Here is a 25,658-nt window from a genome sequence, read left to right as displayed (position 1 = left end):
ATACTGAATTAACGAGAAAGACAATGCAGAAACGGAAATAAAAACCCTCTAATAAAACATATCAGCTTAGACTATGGTGTGAAATTCCCTTAGCTTGTTTCCAAGTTACCCGAAGCCCAGACGCGCTGATATCTTACTTCTTTAATGGACTTAAAGAATCAGTTTAGTAAGAATTCTTTGAAATAGATCGACCTAGAGAGCTAGTCGAAAGTGAAGACACAGAGCCGTTGAGTTGATATGGGAGCGGAGGATAAAATTGGCCGAAGTCGTGCTAAGATGGTGGGATTGTAATGGTGTTGGAAGAAGCAGGACAGTTTTTGAGGTAAAGGCGCGATGGTGCTTCAAGTTCAGTAAGTTGTCGTACAGCTACGTATTTATGAAAACCGCAGCGGAGGTCATGTATATACTACCTGGAACACAAGAAAGAAATTGAGATCCTTCTGGTGAATTCAAAAGAAGTCCACAGAAAGAAATTTAAGTTCTAAAAGTTAAAAGAGGATTACTGTTGCCTCTTTTATAATACACGCGTCTCCCCAGATTATCTCTCGTCTTTCCTTTTCCTCACCAACAAATAATTGCACTGTCCCTCCCATACACCCACTCATCTCAATCATCTTATACAAAAGCTACATCTGCCAACATGTGCTGTTTTGGACGTAGCAAGCGACGCAAGGGGCGGCCCTCTGCAACGGCGCCTATGAGGTCTGCACCGACTTTCAGGACACCGAATTATAGTAGGAAACCGACAGCCACCCAGATGCAGTGGGATGGGACGATCAGCCCGAGGTCTGCCGGACCGAAGTCTGCCAACAAGGCTTGGGATCAATCGTTTTTCGGGGCAAGCAACGGCTTCCGGAAGGGAAAGTCCAGGCAAACAGCCAGCCAGGGCAGTGACACGAGCAGGCGTGGCATCAATGGCTCTTACGAGTCCTTCCAAGGAAATTCCTGGCGTTAAATTGGTATGAAGGCTTTCAGAATAAATTACGAGTTCAATATGCTGATACCTTTAGTCGAGGTTCGACGTTGCCTCGCCTCACCGAGAAGACATCAGTACATTCTTGTCTGAGACCTCAGTCATGGCTCTGACTTGACAAGTTGGGATACAAGATGAAGTGATGGACATGTCGTGTTCTATTGTCCAGGGGATATTTGGATTGGAGAGGGCTATTGTGTTCAACTACGTTGTTTAAGCGCTGGGTTTGGAGTGAGAATTCACGGTTTAAGAAAAAGGAATGTTTGAGATCCTGCTTGGTCAAGGATATGAAAGACAGGTGGCATTAAATTAAATCTCTTGTCTTCAATATTAAGACACATTATTTGTGCCATATACTTTGTGGGCCAACTTTCTTACTTGACACATAAACCTTTTCCCCATTAGGAAACACGACGAGTGCGTCTGGAGCCTGAATCACAGTAGCTTCAACTCGCAGCGGCTCTATTAACTTGCCTTCCTTCCACTCGAGAGAAACAAGCCATCCTCCCATAGCTCTGACATGAGTCAACTTGCCACCTGCCCAAGACGACGGTAAACTCGGAAGTAGATGTATCACAACGACCTGCCTCGATGGTTCGGATCGTAGCGTAGATTGGACCAGACACTCCAAGATCCCAGCGCATCCGCCAAAGTTACCGTCAATCTGGAATGGAGGATGATTATCCAGCATGTTTGGTAATGTCGATGTTTTCAACAACAGATCCATGTGGTTTTCGCAACCCTCGGAGTCTCGGAGACGTGCGTGAAGATTCAGTAGCCATGCCCTACTCCAGCCTGTATGACCTCCTCCGTGCTCTGCTCTCCTCGCAAGAACCTTCTTCGCAGCCTTGATCAGGAGCGGCGACGAGTCCATGCTGATAGAGTCATCGGGATATAGCCCAAAGAGATGAGATACATGGCGATGTCCGGGTTCAGCTTCTTTATGGTTCTTCAAGCCCCATTCTTGTATCAGTCCATCTTTATTCAGCGACATGGGCGGTAGCTTATCGAGGGCTGCGATAACATCCTTCCTCCGGGGATGATCTGGATCGAGGATACTGATGCTCCAGAGGAAACTCTCAAACGCAATGCGCACAATTGTCATATCGATTACAGACCCTTCACAGAAGATGCCTGTCTCTCCTGACTGGGACACGAAGCTGTTTTCCGGGGACAAAGATGGGTTGGTAACCAAGTATCTGCCGCAAGAAGATGGAATAAGAAAGTCAAGAAGGAATTGAACACAGCCTTCTAGGACAGGAGCAATGCGACAATGAAGCGTGGGCTCGTACTGATATATGAGCATTCTGACGACATCGGTACACAGCCAGGCCCCTCCAAGCGGCCAGATAGTAGCAGGCATCCAGCGATCTTGAGGATCCGTGTCAGCCCATATGTCAGTGTTATGGTGCGCGCACCATCCTTTGCAGTTGTACATCATCTTTGCTGTTTTTTTGCCTCTTTCCGCCATGCGTTCGAGAAGGTTAATCAGTGGTATAGCACACTGGATGAGACTGCATGGGATGGCTGGCCAGTAGTTCATTTGGAGGTTAATGTTGATGGTAAACTTGGATCCCCAAGGCGGTGAAAAGGCAGGATTCCATATCCCTTGTAACGTTGCCGGTAGAGCTTTGTCAGAGTTTCGACTTGAAGAAATGAGTAGGTATCGTCCGTAGTTGTGATAAAGCGCCACTAAGCCAGGGTCTCTGTTGCTGGCGATTCTTTTGTTCGTTGGTAAATGGTTCGCGTCAGGGAATAACCGAAGGGACATTCGGCCAAAGAGGTTGGTATAATCGGATCGATGGCGGCGAACGAGAACATCCCATGGCTTCCGAAGAGCATCATCAACGTTCAAAAGAGCCGACCTTTCGGGGTCCTCTTTTCTGAACGTGGTATGCGCCCCAATGGCGATAACACATTTTGTCGCATTGACAATCAGGCAATTTCCAACCGCCTTGATAGTCCCATCGCTAGGTTCGCAGGAAGCTCCAAGAACGAGAGACAGGCAGTTACTGTTTGCACCACCAGGTGTTGCGTTGAGAATAATCCGTGAGTCTTGCGCGAAGATGCTGTCGAGATACTCGTTGGTCTCTCCCTCATTCTCGCTCTGTCGATTCAACCGCACAACGAAACGGCTCTTTTCAGATGCTTGGACTTGGACGGCGAGTACACTATCTGGAAAGCTGGCAATTATATCGCGGCGATAAGATATACCATCGCATTTGTAACGTGTTGTGACTTGGGAAGTGTTTAGGTCGAGATATCGTGTGTAATCGGTCACCTCACTCTCGTCGTGATTAAACTCAATCTTGCATTGACCCAGTGGCTCGTAGTGTCTCATGCTCGATGGCGTAGCAAAGAAGGCCTCTTTGACGAGATCTTCTGCATCCTTGTGCTTCTCATCTCTGATCAGTTGCCTGAGCGTCGCTAAATGACTGTGCGCATCTCGAGGTGTTCTGTCCTGCGGGCCGCCATACCAAACAGAGTCCTCGTTGAGTTGGAGCAGCTCGGTCGACGTTCGCCCGTAGACCATAGCTCCCAGCCGCCCGTTGCCAATTGGAAGAGCCTCAGACCACGAAGATGCGGGGGCGGCATAATGCAAGAGCATGCCTTTGTCTGTGTCACTTGACTCGCCTTCGTCCATGGTGGATGACTGGATATGCGCGCCGTTTTGCCGCGACGGATTCATGGCGCTTGATGGTGGAAAAGGCGCATGGGATGATGATGCTAGGCTAATTGATGAGGGGAAGTTGATGAATCTCTCATGTTTTTTGTTTGCCGAACAGGGCCGATTGATGATGGATTAGACCCGAAGAGGATGGTCAACCCCACAAACCCATGCGGACGGATGAACGGCCCATGGGGTAACGGCGGGCTCGGCGATGCTATTGGAGGGATTATTATTTAAGTTGACGATGTACCCACATGCCCCAGAGTTGAGAGTGGTTTAAAAACTGGAGGCATTTTAGCCGACATCGCACAGACTGCAGCTATCACGTACATGCAGCATTGGGCCGTGATCAGAACCCACATAGAGAGGAAGGATAGTCTAGAAGTGGTGTGATCCGCAGTTTCTAGGATCTAGCCAATACTCAATCGCTTTGCCGATGGCTCTCGTGCCGCACTCAACGTGGAATAATTGCACTAACTAGGTCAAGGCTATACACTCAGCAATGGCTGCACTGAAAGCATTCTTTGCATATGATATAAAGACGACCTGAGGCCCAACAGTAAAACGCACCACTTGAGGTTGCTGTATTTTTGACTTTATAAGACATCAGCACGATCATACAGGATATCAATATGCCTATCCAGGCACGAAGAGCCTCTTTCGAGCGCCATAACATTTACCAAGATGTCCAAGCTGATGCAAACAAGTCGGGTGTCGCTGTCGAAGAGATCGTCACAGCGCGAATCACCGAAGACCATCTGATCACCAAGTCTCGGGAAGCTTTGTCTCTCAAGTCCAAAGCTGGCTTTCGCATCTTTCTCATCATGGTGACCATGGGCTTCAATCAAGCTGCGTAAGGCTGTTGACTCATTGAACCTTTGATGATGATGAGCTGACACTTGCGTAGATATGGTATCGACTGGGGTGTTATCAGCAGCATCAACTCCAACACCTATTGGCATGACTACTTCGGTTTCGCAAACAGCGGCTCGACACTCGGTGTCATCAACGCTCTCATGACCATCGGCAACTTTTGCGGCGCTCCATTCCTCAGTGTTGCGGATAAGATTGGTCGTCGCAGCGTCAACTTTCTCGGCTGTTTTCTCACTATTGTTGCTTCTCTCATTCAGTGCTTTGCCCCGAATGTCAAGGTCTTTATGTTTGGCCGCTTTGTCCTTGGCTTTGGTACCGCGCTTTGCACGAGCTCGCAGTACATCGCAGAAGTTGCACCCCCTCATATCCGTGGACAGTGAGTCCCTCTCCCATGTCAGCCTCTGAACTACTCAATAACACGTTGATCAGCATCGTTGGAATCTTTGGTGCCTTCTTCCAGGTTGGCTCTCTTGCCATCGTCGGTATCATGATGGGATTTACTCACTGGGAAAGTAACTGGAGCTGGAGAGTGGCGTTTCTTATCCAAGCCATCTTTCCTTTCTTTGTGTGCGTCACTATCTACTGGTTCTGCCCCGAATCACCACGATACATGATCATGAAGGGTCAGAGAGAAAAGGCTCGCACCATGATTTCGAAGTACTTTACTTCCTCGGAAGATCCTAACCACCCATTCGTCGACACCATGATAGCTCAGATTGATGAGTCCATTGAGACTTCTGCGGTTGGATTCCGTGCTGTGTGGGACTTTAGAGTCTTCTTTACCAAGGCTGTCGGCTTTCGAACCTTTGTCCTTCTCCTCTATTCGATCTTCCAACAGTGGAATGGTAAGCTTTAAACGCCAACTCATATTGTACTTCTCTCTGACTCGTCATAGGTGGCGGCATCATTGGACTCTATATGGACCCAGCGCTCCAAACAATCGGCATTACCAAGAAGCTCGATGTTTTGGGCATCACACTAGGTCTGACTGCCACTTACTTTGTGTTCACTCTCTTTGGTGCATACATTATCGAATATTTCCGCCGACGAACTCTGATCTTTGTGGGCTTAATATGTATCATCATTGCGCAAACCGCTGTCACAATTACAAGTTGGCGAGTCAATGTGCAAGGAGACAGGTACCTGTCTTATCTTACAGTTGTCTGGATCTACTGTTTCCAAGTCTGCAGCGCGTCTTTTATAGCGACGATGCACAACTTGTACCCGGTTGAACTATTGTCTCTGCCTTTGAGAGCAAAGGGAATGGCACTATACACGATGTTCCAGGTATGCTGCTGACAAAAGATTATTCTTGCAAAAACTGACATTGAAAGGGTGCTGCCGGCGTCGTCCACAATTACGGCATTTCAGTTGGGATCCAGAAAGTCGGATACAAGATTTGGGCCGTCTACATTGCCTACAACGTCATCCAGCTTATCGTGGCTTACTTCATCTTCCCCGAGACTGGAAAGCTCAATCTGGAAGAGATTGACCACATTTTTGAAACCAAGAATACTAACCCCACCAAGCTGAGTGTCAAGATTGCAGACGCTAAATGGGCTTCAATCAAGGAGGAAAAGAGGCGGGCTCGTAACAATCCCACGGTAGCTTAGTTATAGTCGCTTTGAAACAGGACAGTCGTATGTATCAGTCAAGAATATTCCCGCAATTTAACGTTTGGCTTATCACGTCGCAACAGTCAACAATTGGTGCCCAACCGCTTTCCGAGTAACTGTCAATTGATACGCGTATACCCACCACGGACGATTTGTCACGCGAATGCAGATCAAATGTAGTAGCATGCATTCCAAATATTCTCCTTCCCTTTCCAGCTGTAGCTAAGTATATGCAGAGCTAGCGGGTGATCTGCGCAGTGGATAAATGGGTAGGCGGGCCGGTAGAAACAGCACTTTGCGTTTGCATGCGACAGAAGATAGAAGATAGCAACGGATGCTCTCGCAGATCTCTCCCACAACCCGAACTTGCATCAGTTCAGTGACTTGAATCAAGTTCGTCAAGTGAGGTGACTCATTGGGTGCTCCCAACATGCGAGGGACAAGCATGCTGATTCGTGGGTAATATCGCCTCTCCGCCCCAACCATGCAGCTTCCCCTCTCAGTGCAGATGGCTGTTACTTGCGAGTGCTGCATGTTCACTTGTGTCAACCCTTCACCTTAGCTCGCCCATCTTCCTTTTCTTCAGTAGTGGCAACAGCATCACTGGAAATGGGTTCTCAGCAATTTGACGAGTCCATCAGAGGTGCCTTACCTCGTGACTTTATCTGGGGTTTTGCCACAGCGGCAGCCCAAGTTGAAGGCGCATGGAACAAGGACGGCAAAGGTGTTTCGATATGGGATACCTTCGCGCATACTCCAGGCAAGGTCAAAGATGACAGCACTGGTGACGATGCTGTGAAGTCTTATGATCTTTACAAGACTGATGTGGAGTGGCTTCGCAAGTACAAAGTCACAGGTTATCGGTTCTCACTTTCATGGTCGCGAATCATCCCTATGGGCGGGAAGGATGACCCTGTCAATGAGGAGGGTATATCATACTACAATCGCTTGATCGACGAGCTTCTTGCAAACAACATCACTCCATTCGTCACGCTCTTTCACTGGGACATCCCTCAGGCTTTGGAAGATCGTTACGGTGGCATGCTCAACAAAGATGCATACACTCCTGACTTTGTTCGTTATGCCCGGGTATGTTTTGAGCGCTTCGGGGACCGTGTCAAGAACTGGATCACATACAATGAGCCTGGCGTCTATTCCCTTGCTGGTTATGCCGCCGGAGTACACGCTCCAGGCCGATCCAGTTTTCGTGACCGCAATGAAGAAGGGGACAGCAGCACAGAACCCTTCATTGTCAGTCACACGGAACTTGTGTCGCATTCATACGTTGCCGACATGTATAAGCGCGAGTTTAAACCCACCCAAAAAGGCAAAATCATGATTACCCTCCATGGCAATTGGTCTGAGCCCTGGGATGTCGATGATCCGCTAGACCAAGAAGCAGCGGAACGAGCAAGAGAGTTCGAAATCGCCTGGTTTGGCGACCCTTTGTACAAGACAGGAGATTACCCAGAGTCCATGCGTGCACAGCTGGGTGACCGTCTTCCCAGATTTACACCAGAAGAAAGCAAGCTTGTACTTGGAAGTTCCGAGTTTTATGGCATGAACTCTTACTCAGCTTTCTACGTCCGTCATCGTGACGGACCTGCTGATATTAATGACCATTTGGGCAACGTCGAAAAGCTTGATGAGAATAAGAAAGGAGAATGGCGAGGACCTATGAGCGACACATACTGGCTGCGAACAACTCCCTGGGGCTGGGCCAAGTTGCTGCGATGGATCTGGAATCGATATGGCATACCAATCTACATTACTGAGAATGGTACCACGGCACAGGGTGAACATGACTGGAAGCCAAATGGTCCTGATGATGTTTTGGAAGATCCCTTCAGGGTTGACTTTTACAAGAGCTACCTCACAGAAGTCGCCAAGGCATCACGGGAAGGTGTTGTGATCAAGTCGTACTTTGGATGGACATTTACAGATAACTGGGAATGGGCTGCTGGTTTCTCAGATAGGTTTGGGGCAACGTGGATCGATTTCGAGGCTGAGGATAAGACGAGGTATGCTAAGAGGTCTGGGTACTTCCTTGGAGAATTTTTCAATCATCTCATTAGCAAGGATTGAGATGATAAGCTTTCAAGATCTTTGACGCATAGACAGCTGTCGCTTCTAAGCTACAATGAAACTTATAACCTTGAAATTATAAGATACGTGGTTGTCGCGTGAAAGTCTCTATGCCCGAAAATGGTATGTTTGTGATCCTTTTCAATTTGCAATCCCAACGCCTTGTGAGTTAACTGCGACACGTTATTCAACTCAAAGACCTCTCAACGCGTGTTTCTGCAAAGCCACAGCCTCTCAGAAGCATTACAACCAGTGGCTTCTACTATGATGCCTAAGTAACAGTTATGGTGCCACTCAGTATATGCATTAAGTAATAAATAGATAAATATTAAGACTGTTGTTATCGGCTTGAATAAAGAATTTAAATATGCTAGATCTTCAGGGTAATTCACGAAGGTAGTTAAAGAAAGGACTACAGCGGGTCTACGAGGAACTCGAAACTATTAATGCCAATGCAATGGATGGGTTTCAAAAGCTGTATACTGACTTATATATTATATTGCGGGCCAGATGAAGCTCAAATCCACAATTCTGACAAGACCTAGGTAGGCGAATCAAGCCCGTATCGAAATCAATCAGACTTTAGCTCCCATGCTCCTTCTCTTCGCTTCCGGGTACCCTAACGAAGACTAGGCAGATTAAGGCACCAACAAGGGCAGTGGCTAGACTCAACCACCATATTGCGTGCAAGGCATTGTGGTCCAGACTTCCGCCGTCTAATCCAGTTACTATATCCCCAATCATGTAACCGACAGCAGTCAGAATGGCTGTTGATAGGTTCTGAGCAGTGATAAAGAGGGCCTTGGTGTGTCTTCGGAACATTGGGTGTGATGAACATCGATGCGGCTGCAAATGACATATCAGGACCAAGGGCGCTTAGAGCAAAACCAGGGAACGCCAAAGCCCAGTAACTGGTGTCAATCTCTCGGGGCGGCATGGGCTCTGTCCATTCTGTTGGCAAGTGGAACATTGTTCCGATTAAGATCGACGACCGATGGATGGCGAATTGAAATAAATGAAATGCCCAAAAGGTGTGAATAAATAAAGAGAATAAGGTTTGGATTAAATGGTAGAGAATTAGACACAGAGTAACGCGATTGCAAAGCAAAATTGTTATGTACAAATTCCTACAGGCTGACTCGTATAGCAAAAGTGGCCATTCAGCCACAAGCCGCGAATATCGGGACCGCTTTCAGTCAATAGATGTAATTAATACCAATATGAGATAAATATGTAACAATTCATCAGCCAAATTCTTACGTAGTCAAAATCTTTGTCGCGCTCAAACACTTCTGGCTTGGTTGAACTCCTCATCGTGCTCAAACAAATCTCCTGAGGTTGTCCGAGGAAAGTCCTCAGTCGTTCCCTTCCATACGCCTGCACCTTGGATCTCATACAGCAATCTCATCTGCTGTAGAGTACCATCTCGCTCCCAACGCTTGGCTCTGTATAACCCTCTTCCCAGTTTCTTCTGAGCCCATGCCAAGAGGAGCTCGAGAACAAACGAAACCAGGATAATGTATAAACCCAGCCCGAATAACAGAGACAGCCCAAGGATGGAGAAGTTTAGAGTTCCCTGACTGTCTCTAGTCCTCTGGTTGTCGCACATGGATTCCCAAACAGCAGCATCCCTATCACTGTCCGAGGAATTGGTCCATGGCTTAACAACACTCACTGCATTAGATCTTGGAGACCCAGCGGCATACTCCATCATCTGATACTGCATATTGGCGAGGGTATCATCAAATAAAGCAGCCATTTCGACCTCCCATTGATTCGACGGCAGGCCCTGGCTAATAATCCCACTTACTTTCTCCTGAGCACGGAGAAAGCTCTGCGTCCGCGTGAAGATTGTATGATAGAAGGTCGATGACTGAAGAAACAGCGTGAGGCGCTGGATTGTGACTTTCTGCACACGGTTGAAATCCAAATCATCATCCATTGCGCTTTCAAGGATTCCGTGACTACCAACCAGCCGTGTACACTTAGCATTGGTTGGATTGCAGAGCTGATGTTGGTCAATGCAAGCTATCGGGCTTACCCATCGATTAGGCGTATAGCCTATGGATCCAGAAGCGTTCAAAATCCCTGTGGCTTCAAATACTGGATCAATGTTACGTTCAAGGTCTACAATTGAGTTCGGGGCGATGAGAATTAGCGAGAGATCAGTGTCTGGCACTAAGAGCTCACCCACCGGTCGCCAGGCGTCTTGAGAAGGGTAGTAATAGCCCCAGGTAGTATAGCCAGTCAGGGCATTGCCAGAAAGAGTGTTGTATAGCAGTGTTTGGTTAATTCGTCCGCCATTAAGCTTGCCGTACAAATACTTTATCAACACGCCGTCTTCCCAACCTAGTGTTCTGGCTTCTTGGCCCCTAACATACTGTATAAAACTAGGGGAGCCATCGGTGACTAATGGCGAACACACAGTTTCCCTCTTGTAGCGGATTCTATTCTTTTCTTTGTCGTTAAATCCAAAATGGCGATGAGAATCAAGCATATCCGTCTGCATTTTGAACGAAGGCGTGCTCAGGCATATGCTTTTGTCAAAAGGGCAATCAACGGATGCATTGGTTCGTGGCAGGTCGGACACAGATAAGCTGTTGCATAATACAGAGTTTGTGTTTTGATAACATTCCTTGGCGTAGGTAGACGCTCGGAAGTTATCAAAAGTGGGTTTTCCAAGGTTCTCTAGGGGCATTTGTATCCCGCAATTGGGACTGCGGAGTAGTCGAAATTCGGAAGCTGTCTGATATCTGCGACGAAAAGACTGCAAGGACAGCAAAACCCAGGAAATAGCAAACACAGAATAAAGCCCAAGGGATTGTTCTGGTAACTGCTGATATTGCGATACCACGCCAGTACCAAGCTTGTTGCAGAAATAGCCACGCAGCAGCTGGTGCAGATTTCGTATTGCGCAGAATGACTTGTCGTTGGTAGTAAAGTCCGTCATGCTTTCCGTTGGTAGATAGGATTTGGTGGACGGTGAAGCAGATGATAACCCAGAGTCTCACTGCGATAACTGTAACAAAGGCTGCGATAAAGGCGAGAAGGAGACTAGCGTCCCTAGATGACAGCGTAATGGTAGCACCAAGAACTGAACCACGGGACCAATCTGTCCAAGATCCAGTATATATTTCGAACGCCATACTTTGGTAAAGGGTAGGGTTGGGAGGAATTATACAACTTTGTCTGTGTTCAGTAGGAAGGATCTCTACTCTGATTAATATACAGGTTATATACAGACCATGAAGTAAAGATCAGGCAGTTCTTTTTGACCCTCGAACCCGATGTACCCGAGAAGCGTTGGCCAAATTCCATTCCAGCAAATATTGCTTAAAATAAGCGATCCCTATTCCCACTGGGTTGGCGCCCAGAGCTGAAAGGCATGAGTGCCACATTTTGGAACTCTTGGTCTTGGCAGCAGCGAGAGCCTTGGCTGCTCAATGAGCCTTGTAAGGCTCTCTGTAGTAAGACAAAATTAGATTCCAGACTCGTAGCAAGTCTTGGCTTATGTCCAGCTGATTATAAAATGTTACAGGGTGTTGTTCACAAGGCGTTAACATGCTTTGTGGTAGCCATGTAAGAAGATTTAAATTTAGGCAGGTGTTAATTTCTATTATACTAAGAGAAATACTAGGCACCTAGGCTGTATTAAAGTTAATTATCTTATATATAAAGTCAGACCTCTATATAAGTAATACAGCCTTAATCCCTCTGGTCTTTATATTATTTTATAATAGGTAGTTAAAATAAAATACCTTAACTATATTATAGTTTAATACTATTATTTAAATAGAATATAAAAATCAAATTTTAGATTTATCTAATATTAGTATTAATTAGAGTTATTAGAATATAAAAATAATATAATAAATTATATTAAAGAATTTAAATATATTCTTAAATTAAAATATAATACTAAGATACGTAAGCTATTATTAATAAAAGTACTTAAAAAAAAACATCTCTTAAGCTAAATATAAAAAATAAATTATATAAAAGAACTCTAAATAGGTTATATAACTAATAAGAGAAATACTTATTTTTTATTATTTTTTAATATTTATTTTTTCTATTTATAAGTTAGCCTTAAAAGATATATTTAAGCATATCTAAAGTCTAATATCATTTAAATATTCACTACCCCTCAGGAGGCAAAGCTTCATTAAGTCAATATCATCATAGTCAGCTGTCTCAATTACAGCTACACATAAGCCAGCTGGAGAGCCTTACCTGCTGTTCAGTTGGCCCCAATCTTCTCCCTGCAGCCCACTTCAAAGACCACTCTTTCATCGATCCCCGCAGCACGCTTAAATCATCCACTGCGATTCCACTGTCAGCTAAGGTTAAGCAGTAGAGACCGCGCCGCAAACTCACCAGTAAGTGATATATAAGTAATATGAAAAAGGGGAGTTTAAGGTGAATTGATTAGGTTATTATCTCTTAATAAACTGTAGGTAAATTGATTCTCTGCATCTGATAGAGCGCTATTATAACACGTTGTGGGGATGATACCTTGAATCTAGAACCATTTCAAATGCCTATCTACAGGGCAGGTGAAGTGGTGACGGGCACCGTGAGCGAGGAACGATGGCGCTACGCCACTGCATTTAACCGTCGATCATCTTGAGCCGCGAATCCGATTACCCTGGCCTCTGCAAGCTGCATCCAGTTAGACCGTGTCAAGGCAATAACACTTCGGTCAACAATTCGTCTTCAATTGCTCAAAGATATCTTACAGTTATAGATCTGATCTAAAATGAGATCCCCCGTATTGCATATCTATTCCCGTGCCAGTTCGAGTCATGATTTTGCGCAAAGTTCGGGTTCTTCAAGACATTTTCAAGCCTCCAACATCGTGTTCGGTGACGAACGCCACTCAATCTTATTAGTGACCAACTTTTGCGCCTGGAATGTGTTTGCATTTGGCATCAGGTCTTCTGGACACAGTGACGGCCGCCACAAAATCTTTGACGCGTAGATGAGATTGTATTTCTGGGCCAGCCCTCGTGCCCAGACATGATTCATCTTGGTTTGTTCCATCCTCTAGAAGCACGGTAATGACTGATTTCTAAACGCGACTGGCTTTAGCAAAGAAGCAAAATGCTCATATCAGTCGGAATAGTGTGTTCAATGTACCTATCTCTCTTGTGGCTCAGCAACTTATACTGACGTCTTAACAGGCCATCCAAGCAGTGTTATTAGGATTGGCACTCTTTACAGTTATTCTTCGATGCTGGACTAGACTTTACTATGAAAGAAAGAAGCTCACTCTCTCTGAGTACTTTGCATGCATTGGCTGGATCTTCGCTTTGGGATGGTTTATAACTTCGACAGTGTCCATGCTTATCCTCGTTCATCATCCCCCGGCTGGCCCAGATCTTCTTATTCCGAGTGTCGACTACCAAAAGGTGAGTAAATTTGAAAGCTTTCGATGGTATAAGCTCATTCAACCCCGATTCTAGACAGTCTGGGTAGCCGAATACTTCTTTGATACAGGAATTTACTGGCCGAAACTCTCTATCCTCGCCTTCTATTGGTATCTTATACCAGATGTTTTCCAATCCTTGAGAGCAACACTATACATAATCACGACATACCTGATTTCTTGCATGACAACATCTATCCTAATCAACACTCTAATAGCGAGACCCATATCAGACAATTGGTAAGACTGCCAGAATCCAATTGATTGTATTGAAATTTTCGGTTAACCCCGCCAGGTCTGTTGAGAACCAACTGAACTCCGCATGGAACTCCCTGCCCAACTTTCTGGCTCAGTGGTGCTTGAACTTCTCGACAGATCTGATATGTAAGTTAATTCTTGTGCTCAAGATTCTTACGAGAGACAAGAGTATACTGACAAGTACTCGGTGTTCTGTTTTCCATTCCTCATTCTCAAACATCTGACGTTACGGACTGAGCAGAAACTCGGCCTTGTCGGCGTCTTTTCTCTTGGTGCAATCACGATGTCAGTCAGTCTTGCCCGCTTTATCATAAGCAATGCAGCGGACTATCAGCTTGATTACCCATCTGGTAGTAGGTATACACTTTGACACTTTTGATAACTACTAACTGCGCCAAAGATGCACTCTGCATGGCCGAAATGGCGACTGCAGTTGTCGTTGTCTGTCTTCCCGGCCTGAAGAAATTGATCATGAGATCGAGAACACATACAAACACGACGAGCCAAGGATTCAGCTCGAAGCAGTCAAGCTCAAGTCACTCTTCCAACATGAAAGGATCCAAGTCGAGGACTGCATCGCAGGCTTATGCGGAATGGGGTGTCATGGACGATGAGATTGAGCTGGCTACTCAACCCCAGCAATCACACTTACCTGGAGAGCTACAGGACGTGGGGAAACTACTGTAGTATCCTTAAAGATAAGCAAGATAATCGTATACGAGTAATAACATAATGTACTGAGAAGTAGCTTTGCTATGAATCTGGTGCACGGTACAAGAGACGTCCAAGGACACTTATTCCTTTTCAGTCTTGTCCCTTTGGTGCTTTGGAGTACAGTACCTGCCCATCCTTCTTGAAGCCTGCAATAACGTCCTGGCCTTTGTCGCTGACCAGCCACTTGATAAACTCGGCTGCTTCTTTACCATTCGGTGCCTTTTCACCAACCAATGCATGAGCGGGGTTCAGCAACGGGTCATCCGCCTTATCACTGCCCGCTTTGTAAACAACAGTCTGATTCCTGAGCTCTGCATCAAGGGACAGTATAGTCCCACGGTCGGTGATGGTGTACTCTTGGAGGATAATTGCCGCTGTGAGAGCTTGGATCGGGAAAGCGATGTACTGGTGATACCATGTTGAGTAGGCAGTTGCCCAAGGAACCTGTCCAATGCCGGCCCATAGCAGAGTCTCCTTGATGTTGGTAGCAGACTTGTCGTAACGGCTCAAGAACCGAACAGGAGGCTCGGTAGCAGGGCCTTCAGCTGCTTCGTGGAGATTCGCAAACGTGGTCATTATGTCATCACTTTTGGAGATATTCGCGGGATTTTCTTTGGGCCCGACGAGAAGGAAGTGATCTCGGAAAGCGTAGTAGCTTGGACTCTTGGCGATGCCTTGTTTGATCGCAATCTCTTCCGCAGCTGGGTTGTAAGTGATTCCAATGTCCGCGTCGCCCGTCTTGAGATATTGGATGCTGTAAAAGGTATCACTTTTGATCCATGCCACCTGGAATGGCTTCTCACCGTCTGCAACGCGCTTTTTGATATATGCATTCGCAAGCTCTGGCCATCTGCAATTAGCATAGTTTAAATCATTGGCGGGGTGGCTTTACCCTTGATCAAGCCGCTTTGGCCAGCACCTCCGTTGGCAATATTCAGCTTAATTGTGTCATTCTTGTTGTGGTCGAAGCCGCCTCCATAGACTGCTTCGGGAGTAACAGCGAAACAATTGCTGACAAGAAGAGAGATCGCGAGCAAATAGGGCTTCATGGTTGATCGTTGAAGATGACTTGAGTTGGTGAGAAGAAGAAGAGTTCAGAAATTGATTTAAGTCATGGGGGGAGATGACAGCTTAAACCCTTGGCAGTACTGGTCACTAGTAACGCCACGCACGGCCCGAGAGATTGCAATGTCTCGCTTCTTCTTCAACTAGGACTGTTGATTTGGTAACCGTGCTACTGGTCGGCGGTAGTAGGGGCAGGAAAGACATGAATCCTAAGCGACAATAATAATTGGGTACTCTTGTCACAAATCTGGGGAGATTTCCCACTGGCTATTTTGACTCCCTAATTGAAGATCTCAGGTTTTGTCGATCTGTGGGGCCGTGATAAAAAGCCATGTCAGCACGCGCAACTAAACTGGGATGCAGTAAGCACTAAGCAGCTGAATATCCTTGTTTAACTGTTATAAATGCAGTAATTGATTGACGCGGCTGAAGTTAGATCGATTGAAGTCACGATTGATCGCCGACCAGCAACGATTTATTGACTCTTGGCAACACTAGTTGGCGCCAAAATGAGAATGATTACTCAGACCGCTTGACTATTGCTGATCCTATTTGACTGCTACTGGGTGTACCCTCCCGATGCTTCAATCACATCCTAAGCAGCTGTGTAGTGGTGCAACACTTATTGGTCCCAAGAATGCTGACCACCTTGTAGAAAGATCTCAACGCTGAGACTGGACGCGTCTGTTATTGGTTATGTCTCAATGGTCTTTTGCCAACTTTTACACTGCTGAAGTGCTTTGGTCAGAGCCTCGATGTTCTCATCTTTCGTTCCATTGACATCGACCTGCAGACATCGGTCAGTATATCTCATTGAACCAAGGGCGATCGAGAACCTACGGATACCAAAATACCACGCTTCCGATATTCTTCCTCTATAGGGACGGTCTCCAGCTCATAGGGAACAGCTTAGAAAGGTGACAGGATTGAATCCCCAGTTATTATTAGCTACCTGCGCCAACTAGAGTGTCTGCCTTATACATTTAACCATAAGCCAATGCATGGCAGCGGAAGTGAAGTGTTGCGCAGGAGCGAAGGGCCGGAGTTTGAAGTGCAGTCGTGTCGTTGCTGGTCTCAACATTCTCTGAGGACAATAGAAGGTGCCCTGGAAAATTGGCTATGGGTAAGTCATGACATCTGAATGCGCAACCGCTCAGGTAGTGCACTGGTCTCCTGCACCAGGGCTGTATGTCTTGCGACGCGAACGTATATTTCCGGGAATAGGATCATTGATTCTCTCATTCGGGCACGGAAAGTATTTCTTGGTGCCCTTTACAACACGAGTTTGGTGCGGCGTAAGGAGCATATATAAAAAGACGGCTTTCTCAATGAAACTTGGACTTGCAGAGTCGTTTGTTTCTTAAAACGGTCTGTGAACTATATTCCAGCTCACTGAGCTGCAGAAGGGTATATACCTTGCTTATCAGATGTGGCGTGAATAAATTCGTTAACGACTTGAATGACAACATGAGGGACGACAATGCGCGCCTGGCCTTGGAGAATGAGGAACTTCAAGCCCAAGTCGCCTTGGAAATCAGGCGGCGCCAGCACGTCGAGGCAACCTTGGAGATAGTCACCGCATTCTGGCGGGTCTCTGAGGAAGACCTCACGGCTAAAATCAAGGAACTTGAGGAAATCAAGAAGTCCAAGAACCACGATCAGGACGGCGAGTCTGGCAATGGGGTCTCCCAGTAGAAATTCACCTTTGCAGGTAAGTTCTTCATTAATGCCTCTAGACGTTGATAATATTACCACTAATATCTTACCACAGAATCATAATGATCGCAGTAAACCAGCCATGGGTCAGCAAAGGCAACGTCAAGACGAACAGAGATCACATCGAGCAGGAAAACACAGTCGATGGATTTGGGGGACGAAGAAAATTCGTCGGGATTCGCATTTAGAGTCGATATTCATGTGATAGATGGTCAATCACTTGGCGAGAGGGTACTAGTGATCAGAAATGAATACCGCTGAAGCCACAAAAACATTGCATCGTGACCCAGTAACCAGTTAATGATCCTTTACAGCCTGGCGTCGATGCCCTCCATCAACTGGCATTTACTCGTCCCCTACAGATGGATCTCGACACTCCAAAAGAATCTCCGAAGTTTGGCCGGATTCTCGTACGGATCAAGGCTGTAACTTTGAACTGGAGAGATGGTATCCTGGCTATCGGTACCCGCCCCAGGTTGTAGTCCCTGTAGTGATGGTGCTAGTTTATCCCTCAGAAGTATTTCGCAAACAAAGTGACGTTTCTGTACAGGCATTGTTGGAGAAGGTGTAACAGAGTGAAAGTCAGTCCGCATGCTCACCAACTTCACTCAGAACCACATTGCTGGACCATGAGGTTGGCTTGACCTAGCTTTGAGGGCCTCCAAGGCGGCTTCTTTATCTTTCTCAAGACCGATGTGGTCAAAATTCCTGACTACCTATCTTTTGAGGAGGAGGCCTTTGTCCTGCGGGTGCTGCTTTGACAGCCTGGAATGCACTGACCGCTCTTCGCTCTGGATTAACTGTTCGCATAAAGGTACTGGTGGCGTTACTCTTTTTGCATTGCAAATTAAAAATGACGCTGGCGAATGTAACTTCATCATCAGACGAGAAGCCAAAGCTCTTTGTGCAACAGGCGAAATGTATTGCAGAAAGTCACCAGACTAGGCGGTGCAAGCCATCGAGATCACCATCGGCAAGGATGTTGATCAAATCATGGGGGTTCAAGGAACCTTGACACTTGAAGCATCTTTCCCAAACCAGGATTTGAAGCAGTCATCTTGACTATTAACATAACTCAGAATCGATCAAGATCAAGCAGAGATGAGGCAAGTCGCTCGAAAGAGGCAGTTCCGTTGGTTCTGATATTTTTAATTCATCCAGGCCGCAAGAAGGTTACAAGTTCCAGACACTGACGAATCACTTTTTATACAAATTGGTCTCTATTTGTATTAAATAGATCTGCTACTATTACATTCTGTCCATCATTCAGATATAGCCATTTCACGAGGCCAAGACAAATAAGCCCGCTGACACAGAGAATAGCACTCAAAGTGGAATATTGGACTGACCTAACTCGACAACTGTTAAAAAGAAACAACAGCGCCATTTGCCTGAGTCTTTGTGTAGCTGACCCCATGTACTTTCAGCCCTTGTGCATTGAGAAGAGTGATGATACCGCCTTGGTTAGAAAGCGGAACAGTCGTTACAATCTTCATGGTGCCATTGGGGTCGATACGAATCCCAGAAGGTAGAATCTGAGTCGCCCCAGTCTTGATACGAATCTTCCATCCACCCAGGTCAATTTCATTCTGTGTTCTGTTCTTAAGGGTAATCGTCTCTGGGGGGGTTCCTGGCTGCTGGTCTGGACCAGGTGGATTGACAAGAGCCTCGGCGATGAACACGGGCGAGTCTGCAACGTCATCATCCTTTTTGTCTGTATCTGGGCGCTCAGGTGCAAGAAAGGTCGCCCATGTCAAAAAGCCTTCGTCGGGCAATGGATAGCCAGCGCGTTCGGGGCCATCTCGAGTGTGGACAGCCTGGGAGGCAAAGCCAATGAAAACAGCCTCCCAGTGGTCTTCGAACTCAAAGATTAGAGCGCCATCTTGGAATACACCATTGTCTCTTTCCCAGCGTCCTGAATTGCCCTGGTTCATATGTATATTATGTATACCCTTGCCATCACTGAATCGAGAGCCATAGATATAAACTACAGCCTCAGCTGCGATGGCCCTTTCGACAATTGGCCTCAACTGATCGAGGATGTCGTTGTCTGCGCCATCAATGTCATGGTCGAGGACTCGACCATTGCCGCGACTGAAGAGGTTGCTGCGGATGTAGTCTAGTGCAAGTCCATCGAGCTTCTGCTCGGATGAGTCGGAGAGGAGATGGAAGCCATTGTTCAGACTGGCTAACTTCCTTGTGATATCGTGGGTGAAGTCAGAAACTGTCCAGTAGGCGAGCCGGGACTCTTCGCGATTCCCCGACTTGATGTTGACAGCAGCGCGGCCTTCTCCACCCTTATTGTCTTTGAAGTAGAGAGAGAGATGTGGTGTATGTGGATCATCGAATCTATTCTCAAAGGTGTATCGGATAGGCTTTGCCCTCCAAACACCGTAGGCTTCAATACCCATTGTTACAAATTGGAATTGTGTGACAGGATACAGTGACGTGAATGTAGTGGTGAAAGATGCTAAAGAGGCATCGAGAGATATAGGGGGATTTATAGTAGAAAAGGGAAGCGCCTGTTGCAAATTGTGGACTTGTTAGAGAACATGATGGTATAGAGCCGAGAGCTGAACTGATTGTACATTCCAGTCAGCCAGCCACGCCCTGCTTTGAATGTGACATGTGATTTCGGGCCTGATACTGTGTGAAAATGTTAGTCTTGTGGCGGCTGCAGAATGACAATAGCCATCGTAATCAGAACCCAAGGCAACTGTGGATAATTTTGCATAAATCTCATGCCATACTTTCCGACCTAAGCACACTTGAACAATGTCGACAAGGCCAGCAGAATTAGTGCTGTGGTTACTATAAAGGATGTTAAGAATATGATCTAGCCCATGAAATTTGTCTTGGCAAGAGTCTTCTTACCTCCGAGACATTACGGAACTCCAGGCAACAACGCCTTACCAGCACGCTGTCTGTCTGACTTGATGCGTGCTATACTGTGCTTTTTGAGAAATGATATGTAATTGCAAGTTCAGCTGGAGTTATAAATAAGCCTAATTGGACGCCACTGTTTTAAAATCAAGGGAATCCCACTACTTATTCATTAATCCTTACATCATACCACAATCACATCATCCCTGTCAGCACAGTGGGGTCCTGACTACCTGGAGTCTGTTTTAGGAAGAAAAGTATCCAAAAGTATCCTATACTTATCTATGGTTAGATATGTCAGATGTTCTTGAAACCTATCCCTTTGTCAAAGCTAAAGGCGCCAAAGGATGTATATCGATAAAGTTACTTAAAAATGGCAAAGCCTTCTCGCAACCCCCTTCTTATAGGGGTGCATCTACTATCTAGAGAATCCACAGGATCAGATTTACTATAAAAATAAGGGATAGTTTAACACTCCTTCGGGAGTGCAGACACATCATCCCCGACGCCCTTGTCCGAGGTGGTTGCACCACCTGGCTGACCGAAGGTTGAGTGACTTGCACTCTGACCCCCTGTTTTCAGCCAGCCATTACTCAACACATCGTACCAAGCTCCTGTAGGCCACAACAGAGATGATACATGACTACTGTATGTTGATTAGTAGGCCAGAGAAGCCACTGGCTCCACTTGAAGATATCCAGCTTGAATCTAGACCTTCATAGGTAGAGCCCCCCATAACCACGTATGACTGGCTCGCTGTTTGACTTAGTACCTTTGCACGGTTAAACAACATGCGATCAGTCACCTTGTTAAGGCACATACCTATTTTCTTTTCTTTTCCTTTTTCTTTTAAAAAAAAGTTTATAAGTTATCCTTAAAAGATATATTTAAGTATTTTTAAAATTTAACATAATTTAAATCTTTATTACCTCTTAGTAAATAAAGCTTTATTAATTTAAGATTATTATGATAAATTACCTTAGTTATAGCTTAAACCTAGCTAAACATTAATATATTATTAATATAAATAGGGGTTATAATATTATATATTTAAATTATTACCTCCAGCTTAATTTAATAATATGTTTAATAATTAAATAATCCAGATATTTAATAATAATTTCTATACGGCTCGGTAAAAATATACTCTGCCTAAATTTATCTAATAGCAAAATCCAAATATCAGACTGGCTTTAAAGAATTATATCCCAGTCTATAAAAGAGCTAAGCAATTGAATTAAACTGCTAAATTATTCTATAATAAAGTTCAGAAAAAGCTTTCTTAATTTTAAACCTAATAAAGTATTGCCCTATATATGCTGCATATTACTACAGGTTATTAGTCGTCTAAATGCTAGTTTTATATACTAGTTATAAAGATAATGCATTATTTAATTCTAAAACTCAATATATAAAAGCTTACTACCAAGAACCCAGTATTATATATTAATATTAGGATTTAGTACTGCTAAGAAACCTTAATAGCTTCTATAATATAACCACTTAATAAATCATCTAAATATAGCAGGTTAATAGTCCTAAAATATAAGTTATTTATAAGATCCCTGAATTATTAAGTAATAAATTCCTTTTATATAAAGTAAATAATATAAGACTAAATTCATATGAAGAATCTATTTTTTAAATAACTGTTTTCTATTCTAGCTCGGTGGCGTTGTTTTCATTCTGACTTGAATTTCCACTCTTCTGTCTTAGAGTCTGTTTGAATTAGCCATAGTTAGCTATAGTTAGCCATACTAATAGTTAACATGCAGTTCTATTTGGTTCCTGTCTACTAATATCTTTTTAATTAAAAGTTCTAAGTCAGGCGTAAAAGAACTCCTGCCATTAAAATTAGCACTTTACACAGCATTACGACCCTTGTTGTTCTTATAGTCCTCGAGCCTATGTTCCTTAAGGCTGTAATCTTTGCAGTCCGGATGAAATGTAAGCGTTCTGAAATGCTTACTATTTCTGTAAGCTAGGTGATTTTTAAAGGGGATGGTAGGTACTGGCTTGTCCCATATACCAGGTTTTGCGGTAGTAGCGCCTTTTCTCTTTTATTAGTATGTAGCATTTGAATATATTTATCGTTTGAATTCATACTCTTCTGAGCAGGAATAGAACTAAAAGAGAAGCTGCTTATATCGAAAGATTATTCGTAAGATAAAATATTAATTACTATAAAGAGAGGTATACCTTATTATTAAATTTGCTAGTTGTTACTTCGCGTATCGAGGTTTTGAGAATAAGTATAAAGGAAATCTTCATGATCTGATACGTGTTGCCTGGAAAATAGACACTACCTTAATCCTTTCCCCTTTAGGTCCGGGCGCTGAGGCCGAGACACGTAAAACAAGAGGGGTAATCTCTCACCTTCAGCAAGCGCTAAGCACACCAATTAAAAGACAAAGACTAATTTTTATCACTATTCAAATGTAAATCATCCACATCTCTAGACAGACGGAGAGGAATATACGCGCGGCCCATACGGTGCAAAAGACCAAGTGGAGCCAAGTAGGGGGAAGTTTAAATAGTTTATATAAGCATGTTGCTGCAAAGCCAGATATATATAATGCGCCTCTCAACATGATCTTAATAGCTCCAATCATCAGAAGAGTAAATTTTAACTTAAGGACCCAATAGTCCATAATAAGTGTATAAGCAGGGCTCCCACTGCATACATTTATCGCTACTCTTGTTTAAGTTATTCCTTTATCTTAGATAGAGTCTATTTACCTTAGATTAAAAGTAGTAGCCTTGAGAAAAATAGTAAGGATAAAAAATCCCATAATAGCTACAGCACTGTAAATATCGATATTTAATTGTAGGACTACCTCTCGCGCTCTATAAGTCTCCTCTGTAATGGTGGCCGGGGTATTTCAACGGAATTGCTCAGTGAAGCTCCAGTTACAGCTCCTGTCCAGTATCTCAATGCCAATGAGAGGGTCTGAGCGAGGGCCGAGGTGAAGCTTCAGGCGCGGGTAATCACGCGCATAAAGCTGGTTATGCCAAAATGAACGAGAGAGGTTAGAAGATATTTGGTGGCGTAAGAGCGGTAACCTACCATTAACTGGTTCTATTGATGGCCATAAACGAGCTGAGTGGGGTCTTAGACCAAGGTTGTGGCGATTTGGCTTATACAAGAGCTCTCCATGCAGCGATAAACCTTGGATTAGAAGATACTGCTGTTGCTCTTGTTCAACGCAGATCATGTGAGCGGAAACATACTTCTTGATTCACAATGCCTTCGTGTTGTGCGCTTCATTTGTTGGTATTGGGTTAATGCATTATGTATATCTGGCATTCACGCTTTTCTAAAAATAAAATAAATATTAAAAAAAGGACAAACCTGTATAATACTTTATGAAAAGAAAAAACAGATATGTGTCTTTGCTGAATTAAGATATTACACGGTTAGAGTTCGTGGTGTAAACCTTTACTCTATCTTTTCCACCACAAGTATCCCTATTCTCACCCGTACATTCTAAATTACACTCCTCTATACTCACCTTTGTAGCCCTTGGATTCAATTCATTGCCGCAAACGCAGAGATTGTCTTCTTGGAGAGCAAAGTAGTCAGTCTCGACGCCAACAGTACAGAAGCTTGCGCACTCTTCCAGAGTTATATTTTCCCAAGTGATATAGTCATTGCCCGGTATAACGCGCTCCTCCTTGCTCACGAAGCATCCGATACTAGTGTACTCGACAGCTGTTTCTTTGTAAGAACTAAAGACTTCAATAGCGTCTTGCTCACGGCCACAAAGTTTTGGACCGCCGCTGCAGCGAGATTTGCAGGACCAACGGTGTACACGCCGACTATCTCTACGCAGGCGATCGTCACATAGACAAGAGTCGCCATTTTGTAGACCGAAAAGGGGCAACGACTGTGAGAGACAGTAGGCTTGACAAGCAAGAATAGACATGGGTTTGACGTGGCTCAATTTATCAAGTATTAAAACACGGGTAGATGTGGTTGGATCTATCCCACTGGAATAGCATCCGAGGCGCCAATATGGAGGAGGGGTAAATGGTTTCCGGAGAGCTTTTTTGGTTGGGCCGACACAGTAGGTTTGTCCTGGGATAAGACTCGTGGTACAGTTGCCTGGAGATATCGACGGGTTGGTAGCTGTAAAGAGAGAAAGACTTATATAATGTTGGCCCAGAACCTGAACACAGTCATCTTCCTTCTGAATTGTATACCAACGCCCACACTCTTTAGTTGTGTTTTCAGCTAGAATGGCGTCCTTAGGTAGTGGAACAACCTCGTCAGCATACTTGGAGTATGCCGGGTCTGATTCCGTGTTGTTAACAGTGTGATTGTACTGGCCGTCAGATGGCGTAGTGCAAATGATTCTACCAAGTGTTATTATGCCCGACGGGAAATTATGGCAATCATCATCGATCCAGGGATTGAGAGTGACGATATCTCTTGGGCGAAGACCTAAGGAGTCGGCCACAGAGATGCAGGTGTCGTTCTCTTTGACCTTGTAGGTGTTGCATTGAAATGGTAAACAGACCGACACGTCTTCGACCATGTCGTAGCAGTCGAAAATGTCAGGGTTGTTAATAAAGATTTCTGCAGAAGAGATGCTGTACTTGAGAGCCAATGAGTCACAAGTATCGTTGGGCTTTGTCGTATATACATCAGAAAGACAAGCTGGGGCCTCGGGCGGCCGTGGGGTTTGGCCTATTTTATTCTCAAAATGTATTCTGTAGCCTACAAAATAACTGGTGATGTTTAAATGATATCCAAGCCAAACCAGAATTGGCGTGTAAATGATGAATATGCAAAGGCATATTAGCCACGCTTGAGATGATGGCAGAAAGTGTAAACGCGCTTCGTTTTTTGGATTGACGTCTTATATCTAATTTAAGATGGATTTGGCTGTAAGTAACTGGCCTAAACTAACCAATAGACTCGGTAACATGACATTTAACCAAGAGGAGCAGTGGATATACACAACCAACAAAAGTGGGCGAGCTGAACGCTTTAGACCCTTGGTCCTGAATTCAGTAACCTATTTAGGATGCCAAAGCTAGGCAAATTTGCAAAACCAACACATCTGTCCATCGGCCTTTATCACATTATACGAGAGTCTGACTATTATAAAATGAGGACTCCATTAACGGCCCAGGTCTTGGCAAAAATGTTCTGAATCGAGTAAAGGCCGAAATTAGATATCAAGCTAGACAATGACATGACGAAAAGTTGAGCCATATTGCCACTGTATTATGTATTGTTTCGGCTTATATCATTTTTTTATTTTTTTTGACCAGCGTGGTGAGTTCTCTAGTGAAACGTCGCTCGCGAAGCGCCTGTTATAGCTTTTCTTAGTACTATAGCTTATCCTTGAGCTTTGCCAGTGGATCAAT

General features: G+C 44.8%; 11 protein-coding genes across 11 annotated transcripts; 5 read left to right on the top strand and 6 right to left on the bottom strand.

Moving 5' to 3' along the window:
- Positions 1 to 914: 914 nt before the first annotated feature.
- Positions 915 to 1,190, top strand: FOIG_13686 (uncharacterized protein; the record flags this gene model as incomplete). Its single annotated transcript, XM_031214846.1, has 3 exons — positions 915 to 959; positions 1,011 to 1,050; positions 1,096 to 1,190. 3 exons carry the CDS (start codon positions 915 to 917, stop codon positions 1,188 to 1,190), a joined length of 180 nt encoding a protein of 59 aa, XP_031055362.1.
- A 46-nt stretch (positions 1,191 to 1,236) lies between these two features.
- Positions 1,237 to 3,740, bottom strand: FOIG_13685 (uncharacterized protein). Its single transcript, XM_031214845.1, has one exon. It carries the CDS (start codon positions 3,660 to 3,662, stop codon positions 1,314 to 1,316), a length of 2,349 nt encoding a protein of 782 aa, XP_031055361.1. The 5' UTR covers positions 3,663 to 3,740; the 3' UTR covers positions 1,237 to 1,313.
- A 529-nt stretch (positions 3,741 to 4,269) lies between these two features.
- On the top strand, positions 4,270 to 6,277 carry FOIG_13684 (uncharacterized protein). The gene is made up of 5 exons (XM_031214844.1): positions 4,270 to 4,497; positions 4,552 to 4,893; positions 4,947 to 5,362; positions 5,413 to 5,804; positions 5,852 to 6,277. Exons 1-5 carry the CDS (start codon positions 4,277 to 4,279, stop codon positions 6,128 to 6,130), a joined length of 1,650 nt encoding a protein of 549 aa, XP_031055360.1. The 5' UTR covers positions 4,270 to 4,276; the 3' UTR covers positions 6,131 to 6,277.
- Positions 6,278 to 6,697: 420 nt separating this feature from the next.
- Positions 6,698 to 8,218, top strand: FOIG_13683 (uncharacterized protein; the record flags this gene model as incomplete). Its single annotated transcript, XM_031214843.1, has 1 exon — positions 6,698 to 8,218. The coding sequence occupies exon 1, from the start codon at positions 6,743 to 6,745 to the stop codon at positions 8,216 to 8,218; it is 1,476 nt and encodes a 491-aa protein (XP_031055359.1). The 5' UTR covers positions 6,698 to 6,742.
- Positions 8,219 to 9,500: 1,282 nt separating this feature from the next.
- Positions 9,501 to 10,727, bottom strand: FOIG_13682 (uncharacterized protein; the record flags this gene model as incomplete). Its single annotated transcript, XM_031214842.1, has 1 exon — positions 9,501 to 10,727. One exon carries the CDS (start codon positions 10,725 to 10,727, stop codon positions 9,501 to 9,503), a length of 1,227 nt encoding a protein of 408 aa, XP_031055358.1.
- A 154-nt stretch (positions 10,728 to 10,881) lies between these two features.
- FOIG_13681 (uncharacterized protein) lies at positions 10,882 to 11,364 on the bottom strand (the record flags this gene model as incomplete). Its single annotated transcript, XM_031214841.1, has 1 exon — positions 10,882 to 11,364. The coding sequence occupies one exon, from the start codon at positions 11,362 to 11,364 to the stop codon at positions 10,882 to 10,884; it is 483 nt and encodes a 160-aa protein (XP_031055357.1).
- A 2,823-nt stretch (positions 11,365 to 14,187) lies between these two features.
- Positions 14,188 to 14,591, top strand: FOIG_13680 (uncharacterized protein; the record flags this gene model as incomplete). The annotated part of the gene is made up of 2 exons (XM_031214840.1): positions 14,188 to 14,257; positions 14,305 to 14,591. The coding sequence occupies 2 exons, from the start codon at positions 14,188 to 14,190 to the stop codon at positions 14,589 to 14,591; spliced, it is 357 nt and encodes a 118-aa protein (XP_031055356.1).
- A 30-nt stretch (positions 14,592 to 14,621) lies between these two features.
- On the bottom strand, positions 14,622 to 15,746 carry FOIG_13679 (uncharacterized protein). Its single transcript, XM_031214839.1, has 2 exons — positions 15,511 to 15,746; positions 14,622 to 15,460 (listed from the first exon to the last, which is right to left on the bottom strand). Exons 1-2 carry the CDS (start codon positions 15,665 to 15,667, stop codon positions 14,709 to 14,711), a joined length of 909 nt encoding a protein of 302 aa, XP_031055355.1. The 5' UTR covers positions 15,668 to 15,746; the 3' UTR covers positions 14,622 to 14,708.
- A 1,404-nt stretch (positions 15,747 to 17,150) lies between these two features.
- Positions 17,151 to 17,378, top strand: FOIG_13678 (uncharacterized protein; the record flags this gene model as incomplete). Its single annotated transcript, XM_031214838.1, has 1 exon — positions 17,151 to 17,378. The coding sequence occupies one exon, from the start codon at positions 17,151 to 17,153 to the stop codon at positions 17,376 to 17,378; it is 228 nt and encodes a 75-aa protein (XP_031055354.1).
- A 1,266-nt stretch (positions 17,379 to 18,644) lies between these two features.
- FOIG_13677 (uncharacterized protein) lies at positions 18,645 to 19,922 on the bottom strand. Its single transcript, XM_031214837.1, has one exon. It carries the CDS (start codon positions 19,808 to 19,810, stop codon positions 18,764 to 18,766), a length of 1,047 nt encoding a protein of 348 aa, XP_031055353.1. The 5' UTR covers positions 19,811 to 19,922; the 3' UTR covers positions 18,645 to 18,763.
- Positions 19,923 to 20,750: 828 nt separating this feature from the next.
- FOIG_13676 (uncharacterized protein) lies at positions 20,751 to 24,820 on the bottom strand (the record flags this gene model as incomplete). The annotated part of the gene is made up of 4 exons (XM_031214836.1): positions 20,751 to 20,928; positions 21,974 to 22,001; positions 22,312 to 22,339; positions 23,795 to 24,820. The coding sequence occupies 4 exons, from the start codon at positions 24,818 to 24,820 to the stop codon at positions 20,751 to 20,753; spliced, it is 1,260 nt and encodes a 419-aa protein (XP_031055352.1).
- Positions 24,821 to 25,658: the final 838 nt, after the last annotated feature.

The sequence above is a fragment of the Fusarium odoratissimum genome (genome assembly GCF_000260195.1).
Source record: "Fusarium odoratissimum NRRL 54006 unplaced genomic scaffold supercont1.35, whole genome shotgun sequence".
Taxonomy (NCBI): Eukaryota; Fungi; Ascomycota; class Sordariomycetes; order Hypocreales; family Nectriaceae; genus Fusarium; species Fusarium odoratissimum.
The sequence above is the reverse complement of the archived record's forward strand: the minus strand, read 5'-3'. Positions and strand labels throughout refer to the sequence as shown.